The following is a 27,127-nucleotide window of genomic DNA, read 5'->3' on the forward strand; positions in this document are numbered from 1 at the left end:
CCGAAGTTGCAAAGCTCGTTTTGGACATGACAACTTGTACTTCTCATTGTTGCAACAGGTCCACCTGTATCCTTAAACAACTGGTTTTTCCCCATAAGATGGAAAGTTTTAAAACAAAAAATAATCCAAGGCAGACCAAAATGCTGTTATGGCCATACCACATTTTTACCTTTATTGTTGTTCTAGTTGTTCCTTTCGCTTGGGTCCTTAATCAACTTCATTAAGTCAGTAGCATCTATGTTGTCAGATCTGTTTTACGGTGAGAAACCAAGATTTGGAAATATTGATGATTACATATAAGTGGTCAGCTAAGTGGAGATGTGAATCTAGGTTTTCTGATTGATTTCAATGCTGATTTAATATCTTCTGGAAGTGACTTAGAAAATAGACTAATTTCACAGCCTTACATCCAACCATCTAAATGTATCTTTCTTTTTTCCTTTCTTTCTTTCTTTCTTTCTTTCTCTCTTCCTCTCTTTCCTTCCTTCCTTCCTTCCTTTCTTTTTTCTTTCTTTCTTTCTTTCTCTCTTCCTCTCTTTCTTTCCTTCCCTCCTTTCTTTCTTTCTTTTTCTTTCCTTCCTTCCTTCTTTCCTTCCTTTCTTCTTTCTTTCTTTCTTTTTTTGTCAGTCATGGGGTTTAAACTTGAACTTGGGGCCTGTATGCTGTCCCTGAACTCTTTTGCTCAAAACTAGTGCTCTCCCACTTTAAGCCACAGCGCCCCTTCTGGTTTTCTGGTGGTTTATTGGCGGTAAAAGTCTCACAGACTTTCCTTCCTGGGCTGGCTTTGAACAGCAATCCTCAGATCTCAGCCTCCTGAGATTAGGATTACAGGCATGAGCCACCAGCACCCGGATAGACTTATACCACTTTTGTACAACTATTTAAAGATGACTTTTAACTAATTTTTTAAAAATCATGTTGTACCTAGCAAATGTGCACAATTGTTATTTTTAATTAAAAATACAAATACAAAATAGATGTATTTTTCAACCAGTACTGGGGCTTGAATTCAAGGCCTTCAGCTCTTGCTCTGTTTTTCCTGCTCACAGTTGGTGTTCTACAAGTTGAACCACACCTCCAGTCTGGCTTGTTTGCTAGCTAGCTAATAATACAGTCTCTCACACCTTCTGCCTGGATTAGTTTCAAACCACCATTCCCAGATCTCAGCCTCCAGATTACAAGAATGATCCATTAGCTCCTGGCTAGGAAATTGATTTTTAAGTGAACAAAAGTAAATAATGATTCAGCTAAATAAAAAGTATTTGTTATCACCTTCAATACTTTTGCTATATCTCTAATTTGCATAATTCCTTAATTGATGAAGCACCTAACATATCAGCTGATGTTGATCAATCAATTTAAATTGATCATCTATTTAGTAATCAATTTAAAAATGAAAGCTAAGCTGGGAGCTCAAAGTGGTAGAGCACTAGCCTTGAGCAAAAGAGCTCAAGGACAGTGCCCAGGCCCTGAGTTCAAGCCCCCATACCTGACAAAAAACAAAGTTAACCTTTGAGATCCCACATATAATTTTCATATAAACCAACAGAAGAAATGTTTTCTTCTGTTAAAAATCAAATATATTTCACCATGAATGACAGAAGCAGCAGATACCAAATACTCAACTTCAGTTTAGACAGGTGTTATGGTTTGGGTATACCTCTAGAATTCTTGTATCAGAGGCCTAACCCTCAGTATAACAATGCTGGAAGTGAGGCATAGCCTTCATAGATTAATGTCCCTTGTTGAAGGAGTTAATTAGCACAGGAGAGGGTTGTTATAAAGGTGGCCGGCTCTCACCTTTGCCCCTTCCTGCTTGCTCACTCTCCTCAGCATCCACCATATATGACACAGCACACCAGATGCCAGAACTGTGTCCTTCATTCCCAGCTTCCAGAATCATGAGCCAAATAAACTTCATTTTATTATGAGTAAAAATGAATCTCTGGTATTTCATATCAGAAAAAGAAAACACACCAAGACATTAGCCAACTTAAACAACACGCCTAAATCTGCTCCATAGAGTGGGTTATGTTACAGTAAAAAATAGATGATCACGGGAGATGAGCCCACTGTTTATATCTACTTTATACTATTTTGCACTTTGATGATAAGCTAGCCCTCTGCCAATGTCATTGCAAAGGAGGCTGAGAGATGTGAAGAGGCCCAAAGCACCGGTAATCATTTACAGATGTCACCATACCATCAATTCAACTGCAACCTGAGCACCTTGAAATTCTGATGAGGACTCTTACATGAAAAATAGGAAGATACTATGTGAACATGATCTCTTTCTCTTGAAGAATCAAAACAAATAATGTTCTCAGAGTATGGTTGACTGAAACCACCACAAGCAAAATCACAAAAAAGAAAGACCACTGGTAAGCATCCTTTATACAGAAGAAAGGAATATGGACTGGGGATGTGGCTCAAGTGATATAATGTGTTCCTTAGAAAGCATGAGGCTCTGAATTCAAACCCCAGTATTGCTTCCCAAAATGTATAAATAGTGCACATATGTAGGTAGATATATATTTAGGTTTAAATAGATATCCTTTTAAATTATATGTACATATATGCATACTTAAAATATGTAATGTGCTTTTAGATATGTAGTTAATGGAAAAATTTATTGACATTACAAGATGACAGAGTTACTTTAGACATGAAAGTGTTAGAAAGGAAGGAAGGAAGGGAAAGAAAGAAAGAAAGAAAGAAAGAAAGAAAGAAAGAAAGAAAGAAAGAAAGAAAGAAAGAAAGAAAGAAAGTAAAGGAGGGCTGGGGATGTGGCTTAGTGATATAGAGTGTTTGACTAGCATGCATGAAGTCCTAGGTTCGATTCCTCAGTAATACATAAACAGAAAATGCCACAAGTGGCACTGTGGCTCAAGTGGTAGAGTGCTAGCCTTGAGCAAAATAAGCTCAAGGACCATGCCCAGGCTCTGAGTTCAAGCCTCAGAACTGGCCAACAAAAAAAGAAAGAAAGAAAAAGAAAAAAAAAACTACAGGAAAACTATGGACAATATGAGCATAGGTAATTATTTTCTGAATAGGATTCTGAATGGACAAATAGGAAATGTATGTATTTGTATGTATATAAATATATATACAGTATATATACATATGTAGATATATTATTGCTTAAATATAGAAATGATAAGTATATTATATAAATATAAAGCTATATAATATACATCTAAATATGTGCACATATGCATATATACACATGTATCATATATCATATTATATCCATGCATAATATATATACACAAATGTGTATAATGTATATGTGTATATACCACATTCACACAATATTTTCTATTATCAAAGCTGGGTGATAAATATAAGAGCTCATGAACAGAATCACTTTTTTTACTTCAGACATTAATAGAATAAGTACTTAGAAGGTACTTTAACCATAGTTACCCTCATTCTCCCTCTCTGTTGGCCCTCCTCACCTGCTGTCACTCCCCACTTCCAACAGAGCCTGTTTTACTGTCCAGTCATTCTTTTCTTCCCGCATTTTTAGTGTATATTAATTATAAAAAGGTGTTTCACATAGTATTTTATGATGGGCATTTTATAATGTAGTCATTTTAACTTCCTCATCCCATCTGCATCCTATTGTATTTGCTTATGTTGTATTCATACACAGACGTGCATTTTGCTATTGTTCATCCTCCATCATTCTCTGTCCCTTACCCCCTTGTCCCCCAAACAGCCCCACAATATGAGTATATATCTATGAATATGTATATCTGAAAAATAAGGAATGTTTCAGATAAAGCAAAAAATATTGATAGGATGATAGTATAAACAATGTAATATCCATCAGAATATATTAAAATATTCAAGAATAAAAGCCAAATTATGTATTATGTAGGTGATTCAATTTTGTATCAATTATGTAACCAAGTATGTTCTTCCAGAAGGATTTATTTTGTCTATATGATTTTGAATTCTCAACACTAAATTTTTTCAGGATTCATTTTCAAGCATGGACCCATCTAAGGATATTTATTCACACTAAAACTGAAAATGAACTAAAAATACTATAAACATAATTTCAACACTTTTTTCTAAATTTTTTATTAATGCACATTTAATTATGACATAAACCATGAAAAATAAAACCTAGCAAAATTGACATTCTCCCTTTAAGTAGCTCAGAAAATACTGAAAATGTCTTGGAAATCTAAGCAAATATATATAGGTAAGCAAACAAGTGAATTACAAGAATGAGACAAAGGGGTTATTTATTGTTGTATCTTACAATACAATAGCATTGAACATGATTTCAAAGTTATATTTAAAATACAAAGAGACATAGACTTCCAGAAGATTAAAACTATTTAAACAAATAGACCTTCAAAAGTGTAAGGTAAAAAAGAGGAATAGAAGGGAATGAATCGGATCAAAGTATATTACCTGCATTCAACACATTTTTGTAATTGACTTTTCAAACTACATATGACTAGGAGATAGAAAGAATCACCTAGAATGCAAGAGGCTGGCAACTTCGGACCTGGGTCCATGAGTCAATAGAAGGTAATGGAAGACATCCTAGCAGTAAACAAAAGGCTCTTACCCTGAATCCCCATGTTCTTTTGTCAAAAACCTAGGAGAGGAAATCTGGCCCGGCAAGTGTCAAACCAAAATCAACTATCTGGGTCATTCTATATGTGTGAATACCTTAAAATTATCCTGCACATGTTTCAAGAAATTGTAACTTTGGAGCAGATTATAAGAATCTGAAAGCAATCATGTCCCTCAGAGGAGAGATCTCTGACTTGGGCATTTCTGTTCTATTACCCAAAGCTTTATAATCAAACATTCAAATAAATCTGCACATTTTTCCTGCATATCCCCACTTCTGGCCACCCAACTTTGTCAAATACGTGAGGAAGGGTCTTCCCTCAACTACAGACAGAGATCCCCAGTCCCTGGGAGACATAGATGGCCTATAAAGATTTATGTGTGTGGTGGAGCTGTAGTTCAAAGTAGTAGAGCACTAGCCTTGAGCATAAGACCTCAGGGACAGCTCCCAGGCCAAGAGTTCAAGACCCACTACTACCAACAACAATAGAAAAGAGGTGTGTGTGTGTGTGTGTGTGTGTGCTTTCTTTTTTTGCAAAAATAATCTTCTAAGTAGTTGCTACTTAACAAGGCATTTATGAATACAATATATCTCAATCAATGTCACCCCTTTTGAAGTTCTCACCCATCCCTCCCAACTGAGCCTGTGAAGTTTTTTTTATTTTATTTTTATTTTTTTGTCAGTCGTGGGGCTTGAACTCTGGGCCTGGGCGCTGTCCCTCAGCTCTTCAGCTCAAGGCAAGCGCTCTACCATTTGAGCTACAGCGCCACTTCCGGTTTTCTGGTGGTTTATTGGAGATATGAGTCTAACGGTCTTTCCTGCCCGGGCTGGCTTTGAACCACGATCCTCAGATCTCAGCCTCCTGAGTAGCTAGGATTACAGGCGTGAGCCTCCAGCGCCCGGCTGTACAGAGGGGTTACAATTACATGGGCAAGATAATGAGTACATTTCTTTTTTTTTAATTTTATTTTATTTGTGAAGATACTGTACAGAGGGGTTACAATTACATGGGCAGGATAATGCGTACATTGCTTACCAAGCATTGCAGCCTCCTCCTTTTGTTTACCCTTCACATTAATGAGTACATTTCTTATCAAGCATTGCAGCCTCCTCCTTTGTTTACCCTTCACATCCCTTCCCAGCTTCCCCCCGCCCCCACCCCCCCCCAATCTCCCCCCCCCCTCACCCCCCCCCCACCAAAGTTGTAAAGTTCGTTTTTGACATGACAACTTGTACTTCTCATAGTTGCATCAGGTCTACCTGTATCCTTAAACGACTTGTTTTTCCCCATCTCCTCCACAAATTATACTGACATCAAATATAGTGAAAGCAGGGGTTATACTGTGGGGGAGGGACAGGGAAGGTGGCTCAGTGGTAGAATGCTTGCCTTGCATGCCTGAGGCCCTGGGTTCGGTTCCTCAGCACCACATGAACAAAAAAAAAAAAAAAAGAGAGAGAGCCCGTGAAGTTTTTATGGAACTTTTCCTGATCTTGTGTGTTTTTGTGTGGGTACATGTGCACATGCATGCCAAGCCTGGGGCTTGAACTTGGGGCTTGGGCACTATCCCGAAGCTTTTTTACTCAAGGCTAGCACTCTATCAACCACTTGAGCCACAGATCCACTTCTGGCTTTTTGATAGTTAACTGGAGATAAGAGTCTCAAAAACTTTCCTTCCCAAACTGGCTTTGAACTTCGATCCTCAGATTTCAGCCTACTGAGTAGCTAGGATTATAGGCTAGAGCCACCAGAATCTGGCTTTTTTTGATCTCTTGAGGTTAACCAAATCAATCCAATGTGAACTACCTAATGCCCAGCTACTTTGTTATATGGTTATTTTCCCCTAGAAGGAAATAAATAGTGAGAAATTGTAGAAATCATAATTGAACAAAACATGAGCAAATAAGATGAATGAAATACTGCTTGAAAGAAATAACGAATTTGAGATGATCGATTTCATGCCAGATTTCTGAGTTCTATAGCAAATCTGATTTCTCTACTTCTGCAAGATGGATTTGAGATCATCCCACTGGAAATCTACATATCCTAAGGAATATATTTCAGTTTGAAGATGTTCCTTCAGCAACACCCATGGACACTTCTGTTGCAGAACAAGTTAGCAGAAGTGGAAGGAAAGCCAGGGGTCAGCAGATAAAGTCTGGGTGGGAATGCTTTCTGTGTTCTGTTTTTTGTCTTTTCTTTAAAATGTCTGCTAGCTGACATTTTTAACAACTTCTCCTTTAAGGTGTGCAAGTTTCTCCTTTCTCAGAGCTGTACCTTTATAGAAGACATTTATTGAACTTTGGAAATCAAGGTTTGAAGACTAGTCATTGTCTCTGTGCTCCTTATCATTTGAAATAAGGCAGGTGAAGATGAGGGAATGAATGGCAAGAGTCACCAGGTCCATTCGTTCGTGCCAAATTAGGGAACAAAAAAAATGCCTCCCCCTCTCTGTCACTCACTCTTCATCTTAGACTTTCCCAGAACATTCAGGTTTAGCTAAGTAACTTATTTTCTCACCTGGTTTCTGCCTTTAAGAATAAACATAATAATAAGGTTAAAATTTATGGGCACTTAAGTCAGTTAATATGTTAATGCCATTTGTGAATCTTCTGGTTATTTTCACCTTGAATCTACAGGAGTCAAGCTCTCACTAGTATAATTTGGGCCACATAAAATCTGAGCAGAAGAGACACTTGGACTTTGGAGCTATTTCCACTCCTCCTCTGAAGTCATTCTGTGTCCTCAGATAAGAGCTGCATCTGATGCTGGCTTTTTCTGTTGACTACAGAGAAAGAATAGTATTCTCTGCACTTCAGAACATCCGCCAGTTCTTTCCCTTGGTACTGGGGTTTGAACTCAGGACTCAAGCTTGCTCATTCACCTGGACATTCTGCCACTTGAACTGCAACTTCCCACATCTACTTTTTATAAATCCTTGGCTAAAAGCAAAATTACAATTCTGCTTGTTACCTCCATCAGAAATGGACTATTGATTAGATATGTATAGAATCACAAGGAGAAAAAAAGTAAGTGAAGGTTTGGACTTTAGGGAATTGGGGGTGGGGGATATCCTTACTTTCAGCTTTTTTTTTTCTTTTTGTTAGTCTTGGGGCTTCAACTCTGGGCCTGAGCCACTGTTCCTGAGTAGCTACAATTGTAGGCATGAGCCACTGACACCCAGCTTCAGCCTTTTTTTTTTTTTTTGTCGGTCATGGGGCTTGAACTCTGGGCTTGGGTGCTGTCCCTGTGCTCTTCAGCTTAAGGCAAGCACTCTACTGCTTGAGCCACAGCACCACTTCTGGTTTTCTGGTGGTTTATTGGAGATAAGTATCTCATGAACTTTCCTGCCCTGGCTGGCTTTGAACTGTGATCCTCAGATCTCAGCCTCCTGAGTAGCTAGGATTACAGGCGTGAGCCACCAGCGCCCGGCTTTTTTTTCTTTTTTGAGTAGCTTATTGGAGATAAGAGTCTCATGGACTTTCCTGCCCAGGCTGCCTCCAAACCACAATCCTCTGATCTCAGGCCCCTAACTCTAGGATTACAGGAGTAAGCCTCTGGCATCTAACTCTTCATTTCTTTTTAAAGCCTATAGATTCCTAGTGGTCCTATGATGCCATCCTAGGATCCCTCAAGGACACCATATGCTTGGCTTTTTTGCCAATGTCTTTCCAACAGTTGCTTATTTAGTTATTTTCATCTGCAAGTGGGCATGATATACAAGTGGGCACATGGTAAGAACCTGCCACTGATTGACCAATTGATTAGCAAATAGAAATGTATTGTTTCTCTGCTTCATTGCCACTATCTGGCTAAAAGCTTCATCAATGGGAGCATAATTTCTGGATCTTTTCAAACTGAAATAGTTTAAATCTTCTTTCAGACAAATACAGCATATGCCCAGAAAGTAATTAGTATTACCCTCTAAAATGTGTAATTTCAAGGCAGTGCCAACCTCCAACTTCCCCAAGAAAAACATCCCTTTTAAAATGCCAAGCAAAGCAACCCAATTCAATCACTTTCTACTCAAAGAACTCAATGACTGCTTACAACTTCCTTCAGCCAAGCCAGAAGAGGAAGAAAGGCAGCGAAAGATAGGACCTTGCATGGCCGAGCAAAGTTTGCACAAAGCCCGGTCTATTAGGAACCACTGGAAAAGCTGCAAAGCCCAGGCTTCCTGAGCTCTGTCACAAATTGTCCACTTTAGACAGAACAATGTTCTCCCTTGTTCTTGCCATCTTGTTTGTTGATTTTCTGACGCCACCGGCCTGAAATGGTAAGTTCTGGCCAGGGACTGCAGGGACAAACGGAGTATCCATTTTGCAGCCATTCTCTAAACATCATTTAAAGAAACTTCTTTCCATGAGACTTGCTTATGCGATGGTGGCAGCATTTGCCCCAATCTCTGATCTACAGCAATTGAAGAATAAATGACATTTAAAGTCATAAAACACATCCTGGGATGATGGCACATACTTCTAATCTTAGTACCTGGGAGGCTGAGGCAGGAAAATGACAAGTTCAAGTGTAGCCCTGTTAAATAGTGAGTTCCAAGTCAACATAGGCTACATAGAAAGACCTTGCCAAGAAAAGAAAGAAAGAAAGAGAGAAAGGAAGAAAAAGAAAGAAAGAAAAGAGGGAGGAAGGAAAGGAAGGAGGGAAGGAAGGAAGGCAAACAAATGAAAAATAAAATAATACAAAAGCCATTTATTACAAGAAATATCAAGCACATGTATAAACAAAGAAAAAAAGGAACAATAAAATTTCATTTGTCCATTACCCTGATTCAATAAATTATTAACTCCAGCTGGGTGCTGGCGGCTCATAGCTGTAATCCCATCTACTCAGGAGATTGAGATCTGAGGATCACCATTTAAGCCAGCCAAGGCAGGAAAGTCCATGAGACTCTTACCTACAATTAAGTACCAAAAAGCCAAAAATGGAGCTATGGTTCAGAGTGGTAGAGCACCAGTGTTGAGCACAAAAACTCAGGGACACCACTCAGGCCCAGAGTTCAAGCCCAAGGACCAGGACAAAAGTAATCATTATCATTATTATCAACTCCAGATCATTTCATTTAAAAATTAATTCATTTTAAAAGTACTGACTACCACTTGAGCATTTATCTAAATGACTGCAAGTCAGGATACACTAAAGTCAGCTTCATCACATTTACCATAGCCAAATTATGGAACAAGCCAGATCCCTATAACCAATAAATGAATCGAGAAAATATGTGGACAAAAATCACTGCGTGAAGTAAACCAGACTCAGAGTGCATGTTTTCTCTCATATGTGGAAATTAGACCTAGAATATAAACATATTTGAAAACACATACAGGGCCATATTCAATTATACCCAATCCTGCTAACTAAAGGATGGTATAAACAGGAGTGAGATTCCATGGTGAAACCATTTTGAATAACTAACAAGCAGTCCAACAAGATGAATACCAGGAAACTAGAACATGTCTTTACCACATGGAGGTGAGAACTAAAAGGAAGAGGCAGATAACTATAAAAAGGAACGGTGGGTGAACACAGTTACGATACTCAATGACATATGAGAAAACTGCACTAATCAATGGGGGGGATAAACTATGGAAGAATGATAGAAGGGGCGACTCTAATCAGGTTGCATTGTGCTCATAAATGAACACATTACATTAAAATTTTTTGGTGCACCTATTTGAAGAAAACCATTTTTAAAAGATAAAAAAGAATGACAGATGAAACCCCTCTGTACATCACCTTTATAACAATAAAAATAAACTTTTGGACAGGGAAAAATTATAGAATTAGTAAAAAAAAAATTAGACCTGGAAGGTTGTTTTTTTTTTTTTCCTGTAATAGGCTATGGGTTGCGGGAGAAGTTTAGGGGTAGAGTATTTTTCTGTCATGTACAGAGCACTGGATTTGGCCCCTGCCAGTACGTTCATATATGTACATCAGGCTGTTATTATTTTGAGGACATCAACTCACATGGTCTTAGAGACTTATTTAGATAATAAGAGGCCTTATAAGAGGCTTATTTAGATAATAGCCCCCTCTGCCTTGGCAACATTAATCTCCCTTCCCCTCAAAAAATGTTACCTGGGGCTGGGAAGGTGGCTCAGTGGTAGAGCGCTAGCCTTGAGCTGAAGAGCTGAGGGACAGCGCCCAGGCCCAGAGTTCAAGCCCCACGACTGGATCTCCCCAAAAAAAATGTTACCTGAGTATATCTAATGTCCGGGTTCTGCTTATATTTTTGAGACATGGTCTGAATAAGGCAAAGGTCTAATGCTCTCAGAGCTCAGCATCCAAATCATCCCAATACAGTGCTCTAAAGAGCTCTGACAAGAGCAAGTCCAGCAGACAGCTAACCCAACTTGGGAGAGCTACCCAAAGCAACTGGCACCTTCACTGAATTTGGACAAATAAGTAGAAGAGAGCCAAAGATAAAGGAAGAAAAGCATGCACACTGAACAAGGGAAGTGCTCCAGCAGAAGAAGACTTGGTACCAACTCCCAGGAATGAGAATGAACAAAGATATTGTAGGAACATAACTGGAGCTTTGAGTACAAAAGAACAAGGAGAGAAAGGCAAATTCACAGTGTATGCCCAAAAAAATTAAGAAAGCACTTCTACACCTTATAAACTCACTTGAAATTCATCCTGTAGAAATTAGGAACCATCAAATGGTTCAAGAAAGTAAGTAACATAATCATAGTTGCCTTAACAAAGATCTCTCTTGGAGTTTGGAGGATTGTTGATTGGAATACATTTGTATATGCATAAAGTGTCACAAAGAAATCCCTCCTCCTTGTACACAAATATATACTAATTTAAAAATTAAAATTTCCCATCAGCAGTAGCGGGCTGTGTAGGGCTATGGAGGCCTGGAGATACGAGCTGGGTGTGAGGCCTCCATAATTGAATTAGGAGACCTGGGGAAGGCACAGTGGGGATATTCATAAGTGCATGCCTAGGGAGGCCGATTGGCTCTGGGAATTGTGATCTGCCTCAGCTTTAAATAACAGCCAAGCTCTAGGGTTGGGGGAAGAGGAGGGTGTTCCAAGAGAGATGCTCTGGAGACTGACAATATACCAGAGAAAGGGTACCATGCTACCCCACACCCTTGCCCTGCAAAGTAAGCCTGTCCTAAGACTCTCATTGCACAGAAGAGGAAACCACAAAGGAATCTTATGGAAGATAGGTTTTCTACCTCCTGATCTAACTCCTTCCCTCTACCAGTGGCTTCTCCTCTACTGTTTTTGTTCACCTTCTCCATTTTTTTTTTTTTTGCACCTGGAGAGAGCAGCCCAGCCTAGGGAAAATGCCAAGACTCAAATGACAACAGTGTTGGAAACTTGTAAGTGATAGATATGCAACTCCAGAAAATGATCTTTTAGGGGTTGGAGGCCTGGCTCAGGTGGTAGGATGCCTGCTAATAATCATAAAGCATCAGATAGCAAGTTCGAGTCCTGGTCTTGGATGGAAAAAGAGAAAGAAAGAAAATGATTTTTCATCCTGAAGCAGCTCCATGCTTCACATTTCTCATGCTTCTCTTTGCTTCCACCATCTCAGGGGGGTTAATTTGAGGACTTTTTATTTCTTATCAGTACCTACAGCAACCTTTCAAAAATCTTAGTAGGAAATATTAATGTCTGAAAGCTTATGGACCTGCTTGATATTTTCTTAGGGGGAAATGACATATGAAGTGAAAAACGAATGTGTGGTTTATAGTCACTTTAGACTGTCAATCATTTTATAAAGCATGCTACACTGAAATTAGAACGTTTGTGGCAAAATAAATAAATCATCAAATAGAAACTTAGGAAATTATATAGCTTATATTGCATTTCAGAATATCACTACTCTGGGCTCCAGGATTTAATTTACCTTAAACCCAGTGTGTACTCTTTATGCTCTGTCAGGCGGCTGGGTGACAGTGGCTCAGGCCTGTAATCCTAGCTACTCAGGAGGCTGAGAACTGAGGACCACAGTTCAAAGCCAGCATGGGCAGGAAAGTCCATGAGACTTTTACCTCCAATTAACCACCAGAAAACCAGAAGTGGCGCTGCGGCTGAAGAGCTCAGGGACAGTGTCCAAGCACTGTCAAATGCCACAACTGACAAAAAATAAAGTAATAGGCCTTCTACAATCCTTAATGTTGTTAGTACCTAAAATATTCTTCTCTAGTTTTAGGTAACTCAGGCCATTGTAAAAGATATTTTATTCTTGCAAGAACAAAAAAGGTAGAGACTTAGCTGCCATGTCACTAACAGCTCCAGTACCCATGGAACTAGTTCAATCTCCTGTGTAGGCTGGACCCACAACAAGCCACAGAGTTGTCATGATTTGGTGAGTGTTAGGATTAAAAAAATAGAATTTTGATGTAGTCAAATGTGCTTACTTACATCTAGAAACAATCATAGAGGGGATGTGAATTAACAGTATCACTTTAATTGACCACTGCCATTAGTAGAAGGACATAAACTCAGAACTGGGTTGGGTTGGGGATGTGGGTCAATGGTTGAACATTTGCTAAACATTGATTCCATCCCCAGCACTACAAGAAATCACCATGATAATGAAGATGGTGACTGACTCTCACAATGGTATCAAGAAGCATCAGTAAGAAGGCAGAGGGTAGGGACCCTCTCTGCACTTTAACAGTACAACTAGGAATTGTTTCACCTTACTGGTCTGTGTTTGTTCATTGAATAGCTGTGAGGAAAGATGGAGAAAGGTTGTATATGAGAATATTCTAAAAATCTTCATGAGTTTAAAAAATGCCAATCATTTTTATAATAAAGTATGCAAATTGTACTAATTTTTTATTAAAAATAATTTGTGTGTATAGTTTTAGTTACAAAGAGTTTTGTTTAATTGGAAGACTTTCTGGCAGAAAAGTCAGTGAGACTATATCTCCAAAACAACCAGCAAAAAGCTGAACTAGAAGCATGGCTCAAATTGTTAGCGAACCAGAGTTCAAATTCTGATAATGGCAAAAAAAAAGAATAATTGATATATCAAAATGGAATATCATATGATAGGAACATTGTCTGGATAATATTGGATAATGTGCTTTTGTTTTGTTTTCCTTCTATTTGATGCCCTTTATCAGCTTCATTTGCCAACTCTTTTTTCTTTATTGACTCTGTAATATTAGAAATACATCCTAAGATTTCATTTTTCCCTGACTAATCTTGGCTGTGTCCAAGTCTTTAAAGCCATACAGGTTGACAAGTCCATTCCGCTTTATCTTCTGCAACCCATACATAAATATGCAAATACAAATGTCTACTAAACATCTAGGTTTACATGTCAAACAAGCTCTTCAAAACTAGCATTTGTTGGGTGCCAGTAGTTCACACCTACAATTCTAGCTACTCAGGACACTGAGATCTGACCATCTTAGTTTGAAGCTAGCCTAAGCAGGCAAATCCTAGAAACTCTTATCTCCAATTAATCTGAAAAAAGCATAAAGTTGGAAGTGGTTCAAGTAGTTGAGTGCCACCCAAAAGTGAAAAGGCCCAGCTAAAAATGGCCCAGTGTTCAAGCCAGTGCTCACACAGAAAAAAACAAACTAGTATTTGTCTCTACCCAAATTCCTTTTCTTTATTGTGGTTGTTTATCCTCAGTAAATGTTACTATTACCCACTCAGCCTCAAATTGAAAACTTGGGAGCATAATCCTTGACCTTGCTTTTGTGTTCATCTCACACCTCCACTCCATTTCCAAGTTTTGCCTCTGAGTTAGCTATCTCCTAATCTCTTCACTTATCTCTTCACTCAATTTCATCTAATGCTTTCCTAGATTAAGTCTCAGTTAAGTCTCCAACTGCCTCTCTTGTCCCCTTTCTAGACTTTTGGTTACACAGAGAATAGATCTTTATAAAATACAATCATGATTGTGTTTCCTTCTTGATAGTTCTATCTGTGGCTCCCATTTCCACCTGGATATAGTTCAAAATCTGTAGGCAGATTTAGTCCTCTCTTCTCTTCTTTCCTTCTTCCCTCTCTTCAATCCTTATTCTCAACCCCTCAGGGATCTCAATCCCAAAAGCTAGAAATACCACTTTATGCAAATTACTCCCAAATTTATAGCTTTTACACTCCTACCCAGACCTCTACCTGAACTCAAGTCTCTCTTAAGAAAGTCTACTTGACATCTCCATTGCAATGAGTCATAGGTATTGCAAAAATCTCTTTCTGTGGATTCCTCATTTCCCTACTCCAGTCTTCCTCATTCCAGAAAGCCACTCAACTCCTAAAGGCAAAACTCTTACTTTAATTCCCTTTTTTTATCGGCCTGCTCATCCACTTCACCTGAAGTCACATTAATTATATCTCTAAAACATAACAATTTCTTTCTTTATATTTTTATTCCCATTTCCTTTCTGAGTCATCTTGTCTCATCAGGACAGTGAAAGCCTCCTCTTTGACTATTCCTATCCTTGTCCCACACCCCGATTCACTTCAATATGCAAAAGAATCTTGAAAAATGTAAATCACTAGTCAAGTGATAGAGCACCTGCCTCCCTCAATGCCCAGAGTTTCACACTCAGTATACACCATATCTCTCTCTTGCTTAAAACTTTCAGTAAGTGGTCTTTGCTTGGTGGACACTCTACCACTTGAGCTGTACATCCAGTCCAGCTTTTTGCTGGAGATGAAATCTCATGGAGTTTCTTCTTGGGTTGTTTTTGAACTGAGAGGATCTCAGTAGTTAGAATTACAGGTGTGAGCCAGGAGCACTGGGGTTCCTGAAGCTTCTAAAATAAATCTAAAATCCTTAACATGATTTGCTTGTCCTACTCAGTCTACACAAACTCTTCCTACACTGTGATTTACCACAAGTACAGCCCATTTCCTTTCTCACTCACATTAAATCTAAAATATCTGGAACAGTTCCTGGTACATAAAAGACATGCAACAAATGCTGTTGAAAGAATGACTAAGGACAGGTGTGGTGGCTCATGCTTGTAGTCCTAACTTGGGAGGCTGAAGCTGAATTACTGCAGATTTCAGGCTATCCTGATGTTGGGATTGACTGGTAGGTAAATAAATAAATAAATAATAAGAGAGCAAGCACTTGCAAGACCCTTTGTAGTCTGCTCCCTGCTTCAGCTATTCTCACTCTACTCCCCCACATCACAGTGTCTATTTTAGTGAATACTAGGAATAGAATGAGACTATCATATATACACATCAAGTGGCGGCAGCAGAAATCAAAGTGAGAGAATGTCAAGAAAAAATGGGAAACTCAATGGCAGAATCAGAAGTGCTTAACTCAGCTGTCCTTCCTGTTAGATGAACTGGGAATTCATGAAGAACTGGAAGAGTGAGTTCAGCAGCTAGTCAATCAGTCAGTTACTTTAGAGTGCTGGGAAGGAACCAGCATCCTGCTCATACTAAACAGGGTTCTACCACTGACTTTATTTTTTATAAAGTTCTGAGGTGATTTTTGTTTATTGTAGTGACATTATTTATATTATTGACACTTACCATTTTGGCCATTTTTTGTCAAGGTGGTATACAGGGGGATCACAGTTATATAAGTAAGGTAATAAGTATATTTCTTGTCTAAGTTGTTACCCCTTCCCTCATTTTTTCCCTTGTTTCCCTTCCCCTCCCAATCTCCCCCCGATGTACAGATCATTTTCAACATCTTGTTAGTGTCACTGTTGCATTGATTCTCCCTTGTCCTTTCTCTCACCATTCTGTTGTTCCTTTTCCCTTCCCTAATTCAGATAAACATATATATGATACCCAGGGTACCAAAATCAAATACAGTGACAATGGGGGATAAACCATAGGGAGAAGAACACACAAAAGAGGCAAAAAATCACATAGTACATTAAAAACAACAAGAAAAAAGAACCTCTTGTGACCATGTCTTGGAGTTCATTTTGCTTAGCATCATCTTATATGGTCATATGTACATAACTATTTAGCTATTCTTCTCATCTGCTAAGATGATCTTAGATGCATACTAATTATTGCGAATAAGGGACACCATGGGATATATGTTTCTTTGAGTCTGGATTACTTCACTTGAAATGATTTTTTCTAAGTCTTTCCATTTCCTTATAAATGGGATGGTGTCATGGTGTCATTCTTTCTGATGGAAGCATAGAATTCCATTGTATGTATGTGTGTGTATATATATATGTGTGTGTGTGTGTTTATATATATGTACATATATATATATATATATATAAACACACACACACATACATACCACATTTTCTTTTTTTTTTGGTCCAGTCGTGGGGCCTGAACTCTGGGCCTGGGCACTGTCCCTCAGCTCTTCAGCTCAACGCTAGCGCTCTACCACTTGAGCCACAGCGTCACTTCCGGCTTTTTTTTTCTGCTTATGTGGTGCTGAGGAATTGAACCCAGGGCCTCAGGCATGTAAGGCAAACGCTCTACCACTGAGCCACCTTCCCAGCCCACATACCACATTTTCTTGATCCATTCATCTACTGAGGGGCATCTGGGTTGGTTCCATATTTTAGCTATGGTGAATAATGCTGCTATAAACATAGTTGTGCTGGTAGCTTTAGTGTGGCCTTTGTTTGTGGTCATTTTGGCCATTTTATATATATATATATATATATATATATATATATATATATATATATAATCCAGTGACATCAGTTCTGTAGCTTCCCATTATCTATGTACTTCCAGAAAATTTTTATTTTCTCAGAACAGAAATTCTGTGTCTATAGAACAACAACTTCTCATTTTTTCCTCTTCCTAGAACCTGGCAACCTCTATTCCACTTTCTGCCCGAATGAGTTTGCTTATTCTAGATTACCTCATATAAAGGAACCACACAACATGTGTCTTTTTGTTTCTGGTTTCTTCACTTAGCACAATATTTTCCATGCCTTTCCATTGCAAAACATATGCCAGAATTCCTTTTTATTGGCAAATAATATTTGTTTGCTTTTAGTTTAGTATTTGAATATATATTAAATATTCACTTGAATATTCATTGTGCCCTTTAGTAAGGTCCAATAGTTATTGTAGGCAGCATCAAGACAGCAGAGAACAAACGAGAAATTACTAGTCACAGATAAAAAGTGAACATAGAAGTTCAGGGAGGGGTGGCTCCCATCTACAATCCTAGCTACTCAGGAGGCTGAGATCTGAGGATCACAGTTCAAAGCCAGCCCAGGCAAGAAAGTCTTTGAGACTTCTATCTCCAATTAACCACAAAAAAATCCAGAAATAGAGTTGTGGCTCAGGTGGTAAAGCACTAGCTTTGGGTAGAAACAGCTCAGGGACAGCACCCAGGTCCTGTCAAGCCCTATACCAACACACACACACACACACACACGTGCGCGTGCACACACACACACAGACACACACACACACACACAAAGTGAACATAAATTTCTGAAAGAGATTGTGGAGGCAGGTGGGGCCATTCATGCAGTTAATGTTTTGAGGGCTAAGCTTAAACCTGCAGTTTTATCATCAGATGGAGAAGCCAAAAGAACGTGGACACCTGCAGTAATCTGACCTATGTTTCAAAGATAATCCTGGCTTCACTATTGCAACTAGACTGTGAGGGAAAAGGGGAAGTAGAAATGTCAATAAAGTTTCCCAAAAGAAACAGAGTAACAGAATTGTGTGTGTGTGTGTGTGTGTGTGTGTGTGTGATGGATTTATTTTATGGAATTAGTTCACTCAGTTGAAGGGCCTGGCAAGTTTGAAATCTGTGGCCAAGCCAGCAGATTGGAAATTCAAATAAGAGTTGATATTGCAGTCTTGATTCTGAAATCTGCAGGACGAGTAGGGTGGAAACTCAGGCAGGGTTTCTATGTTGCAATCTTGAGGCTAAATTCTTTCTGAGGGAGAATCTTTTCTTGCCTCTTCTGAGCTTCTGGTAATGATCTCCTGCATTCCTTGGCTTGTAGATGCACCACCCTGATTTCCACCTTCATGTTTACATGGCCTTCTCTCTGTGTGCAAGGACATGACAACATTTCCCCTTTTCATAAGGCCTCCACTCACTGGGGTGGGGCCATCATACTCCATTGTGACCTCAAGCTCACTAATTTTATCAGCAATGGCTCAATTCCCAAATAAGTTCATATCCTGAGACCCAAGGGGCTTGAAATATGTGCAGGGGGAGGTCAACTTGTAACACAAGGTGATATCTGTGTTATGGAAAACTTTTAGGCATAGCCAGGGATATAACTTTTAGGCATAGTCAGGGATACTTCAATATGTTGAACCAGAATGAAACTGGTCGAGTTATAATTTACTAACATATTGAAGACTGTAGAAGGTCTGAGAAAGAAGAGAGGAATAAAGTTTATTGGGTATATTATCTTTATTCGTTTTGTTTCTGAAACAAAATATCTGAGACAAAGTAGTTTATAATGAAAAGGGGTTTTTTGGGTGGCCAGTGGCTAATACCTATAATCCTAGATTCAGGAGAGTTAGACCAGAGGCTCAAAGTTCAAAGCCAGCCTGGACAGGAAAGTTTGTGAGACTCTATCTCCAATTAATCAGCAAAAATCTGGACTAGATGCATGACTTAAGTAATAAAGCACCAGCTGTGAGCAAGAAAGCTCAATGAAAGCCAGGGACCCCAGAGATTAAGCCCCAGCACTGGCACTTGTGCTAGTTCACCATCAGGTAAAGCCCCAAGCTCTATTACAGCATGGTTGAGTCAGAGTCTCCCATTGGAAACAACACCAGTTGGGAGAGAACATATTTATCCATTAATTAATTCATCCCTTAATCTGTGACTCTGTTATAAGGGCAGGCCTTCATCCAATCAATCACTTCTCAAGGGTTCCGCTTCTGCACTGGAGCCCAGGTTTCCAATTCAGGAACTTTTGGGTGATGAATTCAAACCCTAGCAGATACAATACATTAAAAAATAAAACTACTATCTCATATTCTAAGCCCTTTATTTGGTTAATAATGCTTTGGAGAAAATAAATTTCTGCAAGAACAAAGAACAAAGACAGAGTCTCCCAATGCTGCCTAGTCTGAGACAGCATCTAAATAGCTCATGTCCGGCCCACTTCACTCTGTTCCCAATCCCTCCTTCCTCTTCATCATTGTCTCCATTATACATTTCCATGGCCTCTCCACAGAAGGCTTGTGTAGAAGCACATTTCAAAAGTTATTAAAAGAAAGAGGTAACATTGTCCAAAAAGAAATGCACTTTGCCTGACTTATCTAACTGTAACCCCTCTGTACAACAATAATGAATTTTTTTAAGTTATAAGAGATAGGAGGTCTAGCTTAGTGTATGAACCAAACATGCATGAATCCATGGGTTCAATCCCCAGGACAGCAAATAAATAAAAATATTAAAAATATTAAATGCATGATTATATAAAACTAATTAATAGCTACGTGGAAATTGTTTTTTTAACAGTTGTACTTTCACTCATAACATTGAGATTCCAAGTGAACCCTAAAAGAAACATATTATTAGCTAGGCACTGGTAGCTAACACCTATAATCTTAGCTACTCAGGAGGCTGAGACCTGAGGATGGTGACCTGAAGCCAGACCAAGCAGAAAAGTCTGTGAGAATCTTAGCTCTAATTAACTGTCAAAAAGCCAGAAATGGAGCTATGGCTCATGTGGTAGAGTGCCAACCTTGAGCAGAAAAGCCAAAGAAGACTTCAAAGCCTTGACTTCAAACTCTAATACTAGCACAAAACAGTAACAAAAAGAAACATATTATGGGGCTGGGAAGGTGGCTTAGTGGTAGAGCGCTTGCCTTGCATGCATGAGGCCCTGGGTTCCATTCCTCAGCACCACATAAGCAGAAAAAGCCGGAAGTGGGGCTGAGGCTCAAGTGGTAGAGCACTAGCCTTCAGCTGAGGAGCTAAGGGACAGCGCCCAGGCCCAGAGTTCAGGCCCCATGACCAACAAAAAAGAAAAGAAAAGAAACATATTATTAAATATTTGATTGTCCTCCAATCATCTGTGACTCTAATAATCATGTTCTGCTTCACTCATTCATTGTCCTTTTCCAGTTGGCATTCTTTATAGTCAGTTCAGTCAGAGATTTGTCTACATAATTTTGATGATATCCCAAATAACAGAAAACAAAAATATATAATATGTCTAAACCAGGGCAAAATGGAATTAAAAAATAAAGTTCAGGAGGAAATAAGCCTTTTCTTAAAATTAAATCTAATTGTAAATCCTGTTGTGTGATTTTTAACTTGAAAAGTGTTCCCTAGGTTTTGATAAAGGGGCAGTTTGATTTTTCTTTCTGAAATGCTACTACTTGAAGTGTGAATAAAAATACTCAACTTGCCTTTGAAAAGAAGGCATTGTTTATATTGATCTGGGTGTGCCCAAATCAATTTTGTAGTCTGCATCCAGGCAGTTGGATCACTCCTCCACAGCCACATGATTAATTAGGGAAGTGGCTGCTCAATCAGAATAAAGTGTTCCCAAAGTCTCCTGAATCCCTAAGGACCAGTGCTTTCAGGAATAGATTCCAGGATAATTGCATTTTGTGGCTGTTACTGACACAGTCAGCCTGTCTGCACAAAGGCAGAAGGCTCTCTGAGTGGAGGCAGGGGCAGCTAGCTGGAGGTTTCTCCTTAGATAACTTTTTCCAGGTTGAATTTTGCAGTGTGATTAAGCCCTTGCCGGCCAAAGAAAGTCAGTGGATTCTGGCACCTATTCCCGCCACACTTCACACCCAGGAAAGTCAAAGAAGACACAGAGGTCCTCCCCTTACCCGGTCCCAGAGGACCTCCCCCTACCTCCCTGTCAGCCTTTCAGAGTTGCAAACAGAGCAAGAGCCTGCGGGAAGATCAATCTAGGAAAGTTCCTGTCACCAGATGAGCAAGAGCTCAAGCTTTGTTTTTCTTGGATCGTGGGAGACTTTTATTCTGTCTGAATATTTTCACCATTTCCTTCACAAGAGGCTCTGTCTTGAAGCACAGGACCGAAGCAAAATGCCTAATGAAGCATGCCAGGAAAAGGGGCCTGCAAGTGACTTAGGGAAAAAAAAGCCTGGGGAGAGGGGAGAAAAGAGAAGGGTGTCAGGTTACAGATTCTCAGAAAATCATTTGAAAACACCAGCTGGAGACTCCAAATTTGGGAACCCACAAAAGGCCTTTCCAGCCCTTTGGGGCTTCACGGAGTCGGGCATGCATTGCAGAAGTGTGCCAGGCGTTCACTTTTCAGGCAAGCTTCAGGCCAGCCTATGTCTAGGTCTCTGGGGTCCTGGCCAGTCCTCTCTCAACTAGAGTTACCCCGGCGGCCTAAGGGCCCAAGTCTGCCGAGATTCCTGAACTCCCAGTTGGCAGGGTCTGTGACACCCAGGACCCAGGAGTTAGGAGCAAACGGCTCACAGTGGGCTCACAGTACCAGGTAGGGGCATGCGGCACTGAGCTTCCAAACATCTAGGTCCAACACCCTGAGTGTAGGTTGCACTCTCCCAGTCTGAGAGATGAGTCACGTGCCCTCTCTCCAAGGACAGGGCGATTCTCAATGACTCCATGCTGGGAACCCCCCTCCCCTCCCCCAACACTGATCTGTTGGCACTCTGCCTGAAGCCTCCCAAGCAGCCAGCGCCATTCCCTAAAACCAATGCATCATGCCAGACAACTGAGGGGACCTTTCAAACCAGGGGAATGAAAATTCTAGAACGACTCTATTCTCCAGAACGATGTAATGAGGGGAAACGGAGTAGTGAGAACTTAACTCAGAAACGCAAATCGAGCTCAACCCTTCCCAGCGCATACAAACCAAAGACAAATCTGCCAACTCTCTCAGCAGCTCCCAAGAAAAGGCCTCATGAATGAGAATGGGTTGCTAGGTTTCCTCCCTCCCTCCTGACAATCTCTTCCCACAAGATTTCCACCGCCCTAAGAAAACAGGCAGGGCCTTGGTGACTGAGGAGCTGGGGAACGGTGCCAGGCCCACGAGGCCGCCTGCGGCTGCTCTTGCCTTCAGGACCCTGGAGAGCGCCCGCCGCGCCCCTGGGACCCGCGCCCAGCGGTGTGAGACCCGGGCCCTTCCTGCACCTCGTCACAGGGTCGCTTTTATTCATCGCTTCCCGCCCCATCTCCATTTTTCTTGGCAACTATCACTCTTGTTTTTCACAGACAGATTAAATTGTTTTGTTTTATTTGAGGGAGTTGTTTGGATTGGCCGAGTAATGCTCTGGTTGTAACTACAGTAAAGGCTAGTGCACTATGAAGCACGAAAAGCTTCTCAAAGACTAGAACTAAGAACTTGGCCTTCAAAAAACCCCAAATTCATTCCTTTATCAGTGAAGCAGATGAACTAAGAATAAAGACCTAAGGGGAGCCATCAAGTTAGTAGTGAGGCTAGAACCAAGAATTATTTCACTACTCTCTAGAGAAAAATAAATACTTTTCACTCATCAGTTAGGACTCGAAAGCAGCAAGTGGAAAATAGAAAAGTGTATTCCTGAGAAAAAAGATAGAGAGATAGAATTCCCAAAGGAGAACTGCAGAGTGCATGATTGTAGCAGTGGTCCCAACAAGGAGCCCTGTCCTTAATACTCCACTCAACACGTCGGAAGCCAAATTGGCTAGTCCCTTTCTCTGCCGGGGAGTGGGGGGTGGGGGGGGGAGGAGCTAGGATCCTCTACCTACCTGGAGCTACCTCCCCTTAACTATCCCAACGAGATTTGGTAGCCAAATCCAACACTGCCAGTTGCAGAAGAGTTCTAGTGGAAAATGACAAGGGAGAGAAAGGATCAGGAGACATGGAAGTGAAGAAACATCCTAAAGAACTAACAGATGGGCTGGGAAGGTGGCTCAGTGGTAGAGTGCTTACCTTGCATGCGTAAGGCCCTACGTTTGATTCCTCAGCACCACATAAGCAGAAAAAGCCAGAAATGGTGCTGAGGCTCAAGAGGTAGATGCTAGTCTTTAGCTGAAGAGCTGAGGGACAGTGCCCCAGGCCCTGAGTTCAGGTCCCACCACCAAAAAAAAAAAACCACCTAACAGATGTAAACACAGACCTTCTGTACAGGGCATGTCACATTCAACGTGCGTACATATTCTCTGGGAGTGTTAGCATGCAGATTCAGATGCAGTGGGTTAGGATGAGATTTTGCATTTCTAAGGAGCCTCTAAGCACTGGCAACAGGGCAACTGGTCTATAGACTACACCGAGTAGCACAGAGTTACAAAGGGCAGTGGGAATCCTAGTTTACTCTGGAGGCTGATATTGAAGCCTGGGGCAGATTCCAGAGACTCTTTAGGGGGAGGTGGGGGCGGGCAGACGTGGAGGTGTGATTTAAGAGGTAAAGCACTAGCTAGATTAAGCAGAAAAGGCTAATTCAGAGCCTGCGATTCTGAGTTCTAGCCATCGCCAGGAGAGGCTCATAAGGGAAACAATCTAACCATGGGCTTTTTCTTTGGCTTTTTACCGATCTTCTCTTGTATCTGCAAAGTAACTTTTTTAAATGGTGTAATGAGTGGCCTCATTTAAGTGTCTGGACACAACAGTAATGGTGTGCTGGTTTTGTTTCTCTCCTCTCTCCCCCTGCCCCACTCCCCCGCCCTCCCCGCCGCCGGCCCTGCACAGCTCCCAGGATTGCCCGCTGTCCCGACGCTCTTCAGCCTCCTCTCGAGCTCGCTCCGCAGCCTCACACAGTTCTTCTCTCACCTTCTTCGCGACAACCTCCAGAGACTCCCCAACAGCGCCCGTACTTGTCCCCCCTGCTTCCGGCGCTGCCGGCCGCCCGGCTCTTGCAGGGACACGATTTGGAGCGCACCCGCCACTTGCTCCTGCTCGGGGCAGCATTGGCACTGTCAGGCAGACCCTCGGGGTTTAGCCCGCTGGGGCTGGCCCACTGGGTTGCCAAGCCCGGGAAAGAAGACTTCAGCGCCGGGCAGAGTTTCCCCATGCCTGTGAGTACTCAGAACCCCCACCAGACGGACAGAGGCGTGTCTCCCGCTGGCCCCAGAGCCAACCGCCCGCGGCTGGCGCTAGGGGAAGGTACCGACCGCGGTGGGCGCAACAATAGAAAGCGCGCCGGCGACTCCCTGGCATTCCTCCACCCCCGAGGCTCTCAGAGCTACTTTGTTCCCGACCACTCACTTCCGTTCTGGGGTCCCTGGAAGTGGGAGGGAGCGCTAGCCTTCCCCCGAGCTGCTCTTCAAACTCTGCGCTCAGCTCCGCCTCCCCCAACCCGCCTCCCCTCTTCCAAGCCGGCCCCAGACTCGCCTCCGCGGGCTCCGAGGGCGCGCCCCCTCAGTCCCCCGTCCTCCTCACGGGCAGAGGAAATGACGTGAGGCTATTTTTCTATCAGGTCCGTTCCCAGCTTCAGTTTAGGGCTTCGAACTCGTGCACTCACACACCGATCACCACCAGCACCACCCAGCAGTCTCTCGGGTGCCAGGGTTTCCGCTGCCTCGGGGTTTCCCTCCGTGCGGATTCCTAAGTCCCAGAAAAGGAGGGCGAAGAGGAGAGCTGCCAAGAGACTTGGCGAGATGCTGGCGGGGAGGGGGGGGGGTCCTGCGCTCTACTCAGGTCTCGGGCTGGCCAAGACCGAGTGAAGACCCGCCTGGGGTACAGAAGGAGAGGCGGGGTGCACCCGGGCTGAGGCCAGAGCTTGGAAATGTAGGGGGGAGGAGGGAGTCTCCAGGCGCGATTCTGGGGACCCAGCCGCTACGAGGCTCGCGCTTCCGCTCCCCCACCCCACCTTCCAGCTCCTCCCTCCGTCCCACTTCTTCCCCAAGGTCTAGTCGTGAAGTCCGGCGCTCCGGCTGTGCTTCCCCTAAGCTGCGGCGAGGGAGCAGAAGCTGGGCTCTGCGGGCGCCCTGGTTGCTCTCCGGGCGTCGCGCCCACACTCTGTGTTTGCTGATCTGAGGCTGGAGGAAGGAACCCGAGCTGCAGACTTGCTCGCGTGGGGACGGGGGAGTGTCCCAGCCCCCGCCACGCGGAGCACGCCACCACCAGAGGGAGGAGGCGAGACCTGGGATTGCCCGGCCCGGGGAGGGCGAGTCAGGGGGCGGGGAAGGAAAAGGAAGAGAGGAGAGAGCGAGAGCAAAGCCTGAGAGCGACTGTAGGGAGAAAGCCGCGGGGAGCCATCGCGGGCTCTTTAGTAAGGGACCGCACTAGGCTTTGTAATCAAAATACGGTACACGCCGGACGCATGCGCACGGCCAACGGAGGCGAGCCCGCCGGAGCTTCCCCTCCAGCCAGCCCGGTGGACAGTGGGACTGTGAGTACCCCGCTTCCTCAGTACCCATCACCCCCTCTTCCTCTCGGGCGCTTCCCGGGGCCTGGGACTAGCAAATGCCCGAGTCAGGGCCGTGGCAGGACCCGGGACCGTCTTCGTCGCGGCCAGCGGCGGGAGTCCAATGGGTCGGTGGTCCCCTGCGAGCCCCCTCTCCCCGTCGGCGCGAGTGAGCGACTGAAGGCAGCATCGAGCCACTAGGATCGGTTTCTATCACATCCTTGGAGACTGGGTCGGGACTCTAGCCTTTAAAGATTAAAATGCATATTGACCATCCCAAGAGTACTGGGGAAACTCCCGGCAAGTGGCTGGGGAGCGGGACGCGCTGGGCGAGGCGCGCAGGCCGGGCCGTCGGTGCGCAGGTGGGAAGGACCCGGAGCCGCTCCCGGAACGCAGGGCGCCCTTTCCGAGAAGCGCGACGCAGGAGAGGTCGGAGACGGCGGGTTAGGGCGAGGGCGCCCGCCTGGGCACCTTAGCCGGGAAGGCTGGGTTTCAGTGTCTACCGGGGACTCTTTAGCGACAGAGTTGTTCCTGGAGGTGCGGGCGCTGCGGGGATTTACTTTGAGCAAACCCAATCGCCCAGTCCCCCCCCCCCCCATGGGCCCAGAGATATGCTCCCCAAGTTGGGGCGTCCGGGTTGCGGCGACCGGGGATGCGGGCAGGGTAGAGGGTCTGCAATAGGCCGTGGGGGTGGGCATCGATGTTGGCGAGGCCCTTGGACGGTGGAGTGCATGCATGGACCAGCTAGGGCTCTCGGGAGGACTGGAGCCTAATGAGGATCTGGGAACGGCGAGGCCCCCACCCCACTCCCGCGGCGGAGGGAGCTGGGGGAAGGCGGTGCTCTCAATCTGGGGGAGATGTTTGTGGGAGGGGTCTACGTGCTGGGGCTTTCCAGTAGTGAAAGACAAGGTGGGCGTCCGGGAGGAGTCCAAAAGCCTGACCTACTCGCCCCACCTCCGTCTGCCTCGGGGAGGAGCCCGGGGACAGCCGGCGCGCTTCCAGGCTCCGCCAACATCCCAGGGAAACCCGGGCGGGGACCCCCACCCCGCCCCGTAGGCGAGCGGACACGCGCGGAGGGCGGACTGGTCGGTGAAGTTCTGTGGTCAGCCCACGAGGATCTGTTGCAGCCTGGCTTTCCCCGCGCCACCGCCGGTGGGTAGGATAGGGAAGGGAAAGTAGAGTGGTGGTTCAGGCTTTCCCACTCCCAAGAGAAATGCGCCCGGGGCGGGGATGGCGGTGGAGATCCCGCCTTTCCCCGTTCCTTCTTAGAGCGTGATAGCGGCCCATCTCTCCAAAACGAGTGGGTCCCTGCTCCAC

At 43.1% G+C, this 27,127-nt stretch overlaps 1 protein-coding gene and 1 pseudogene across 1 annotated transcript in view; both read left to right on the forward strand.

Moving 5' to 3' along the window:
• The window catches only part of Rgs20 (regulator of G-protein signaling 20), a 98,506-nt gene that overhangs the window by 5,359 nt on the left and 66,020 nt on the right, over window positions 1–27,127 (forward strand). Inside the window, 3 exon segments of the mRNA XM_013009287.1 lie at window positions 7,070–7,077; window positions 24,144–24,238; window positions 24,241–24,479. Coding sequence (XP_012864741.1) covers window positions 7,070–7,077; window positions 24,144–24,238; window positions 24,241–24,479 — 342 coding nt within the window.
• The window catches only part of LOC105980364, a 44,850-nt pseudogene continuing 43,449 nt past the window's right edge, over window positions 25,727–27,127 (forward strand).

This window comes from Dipodomys ordii, unplaced genomic scaffold (assembly GCF_000151885.1).
Source record: "Dipodomys ordii isolate 6190 unplaced genomic scaffold, Dord_2.0 Scaffold9, whole genome shotgun sequence".
Taxonomy (NCBI): Eukaryota; Metazoa; Chordata; class Mammalia; order Rodentia; family Heteromyidae; genus Dipodomys; species Dipodomys ordii.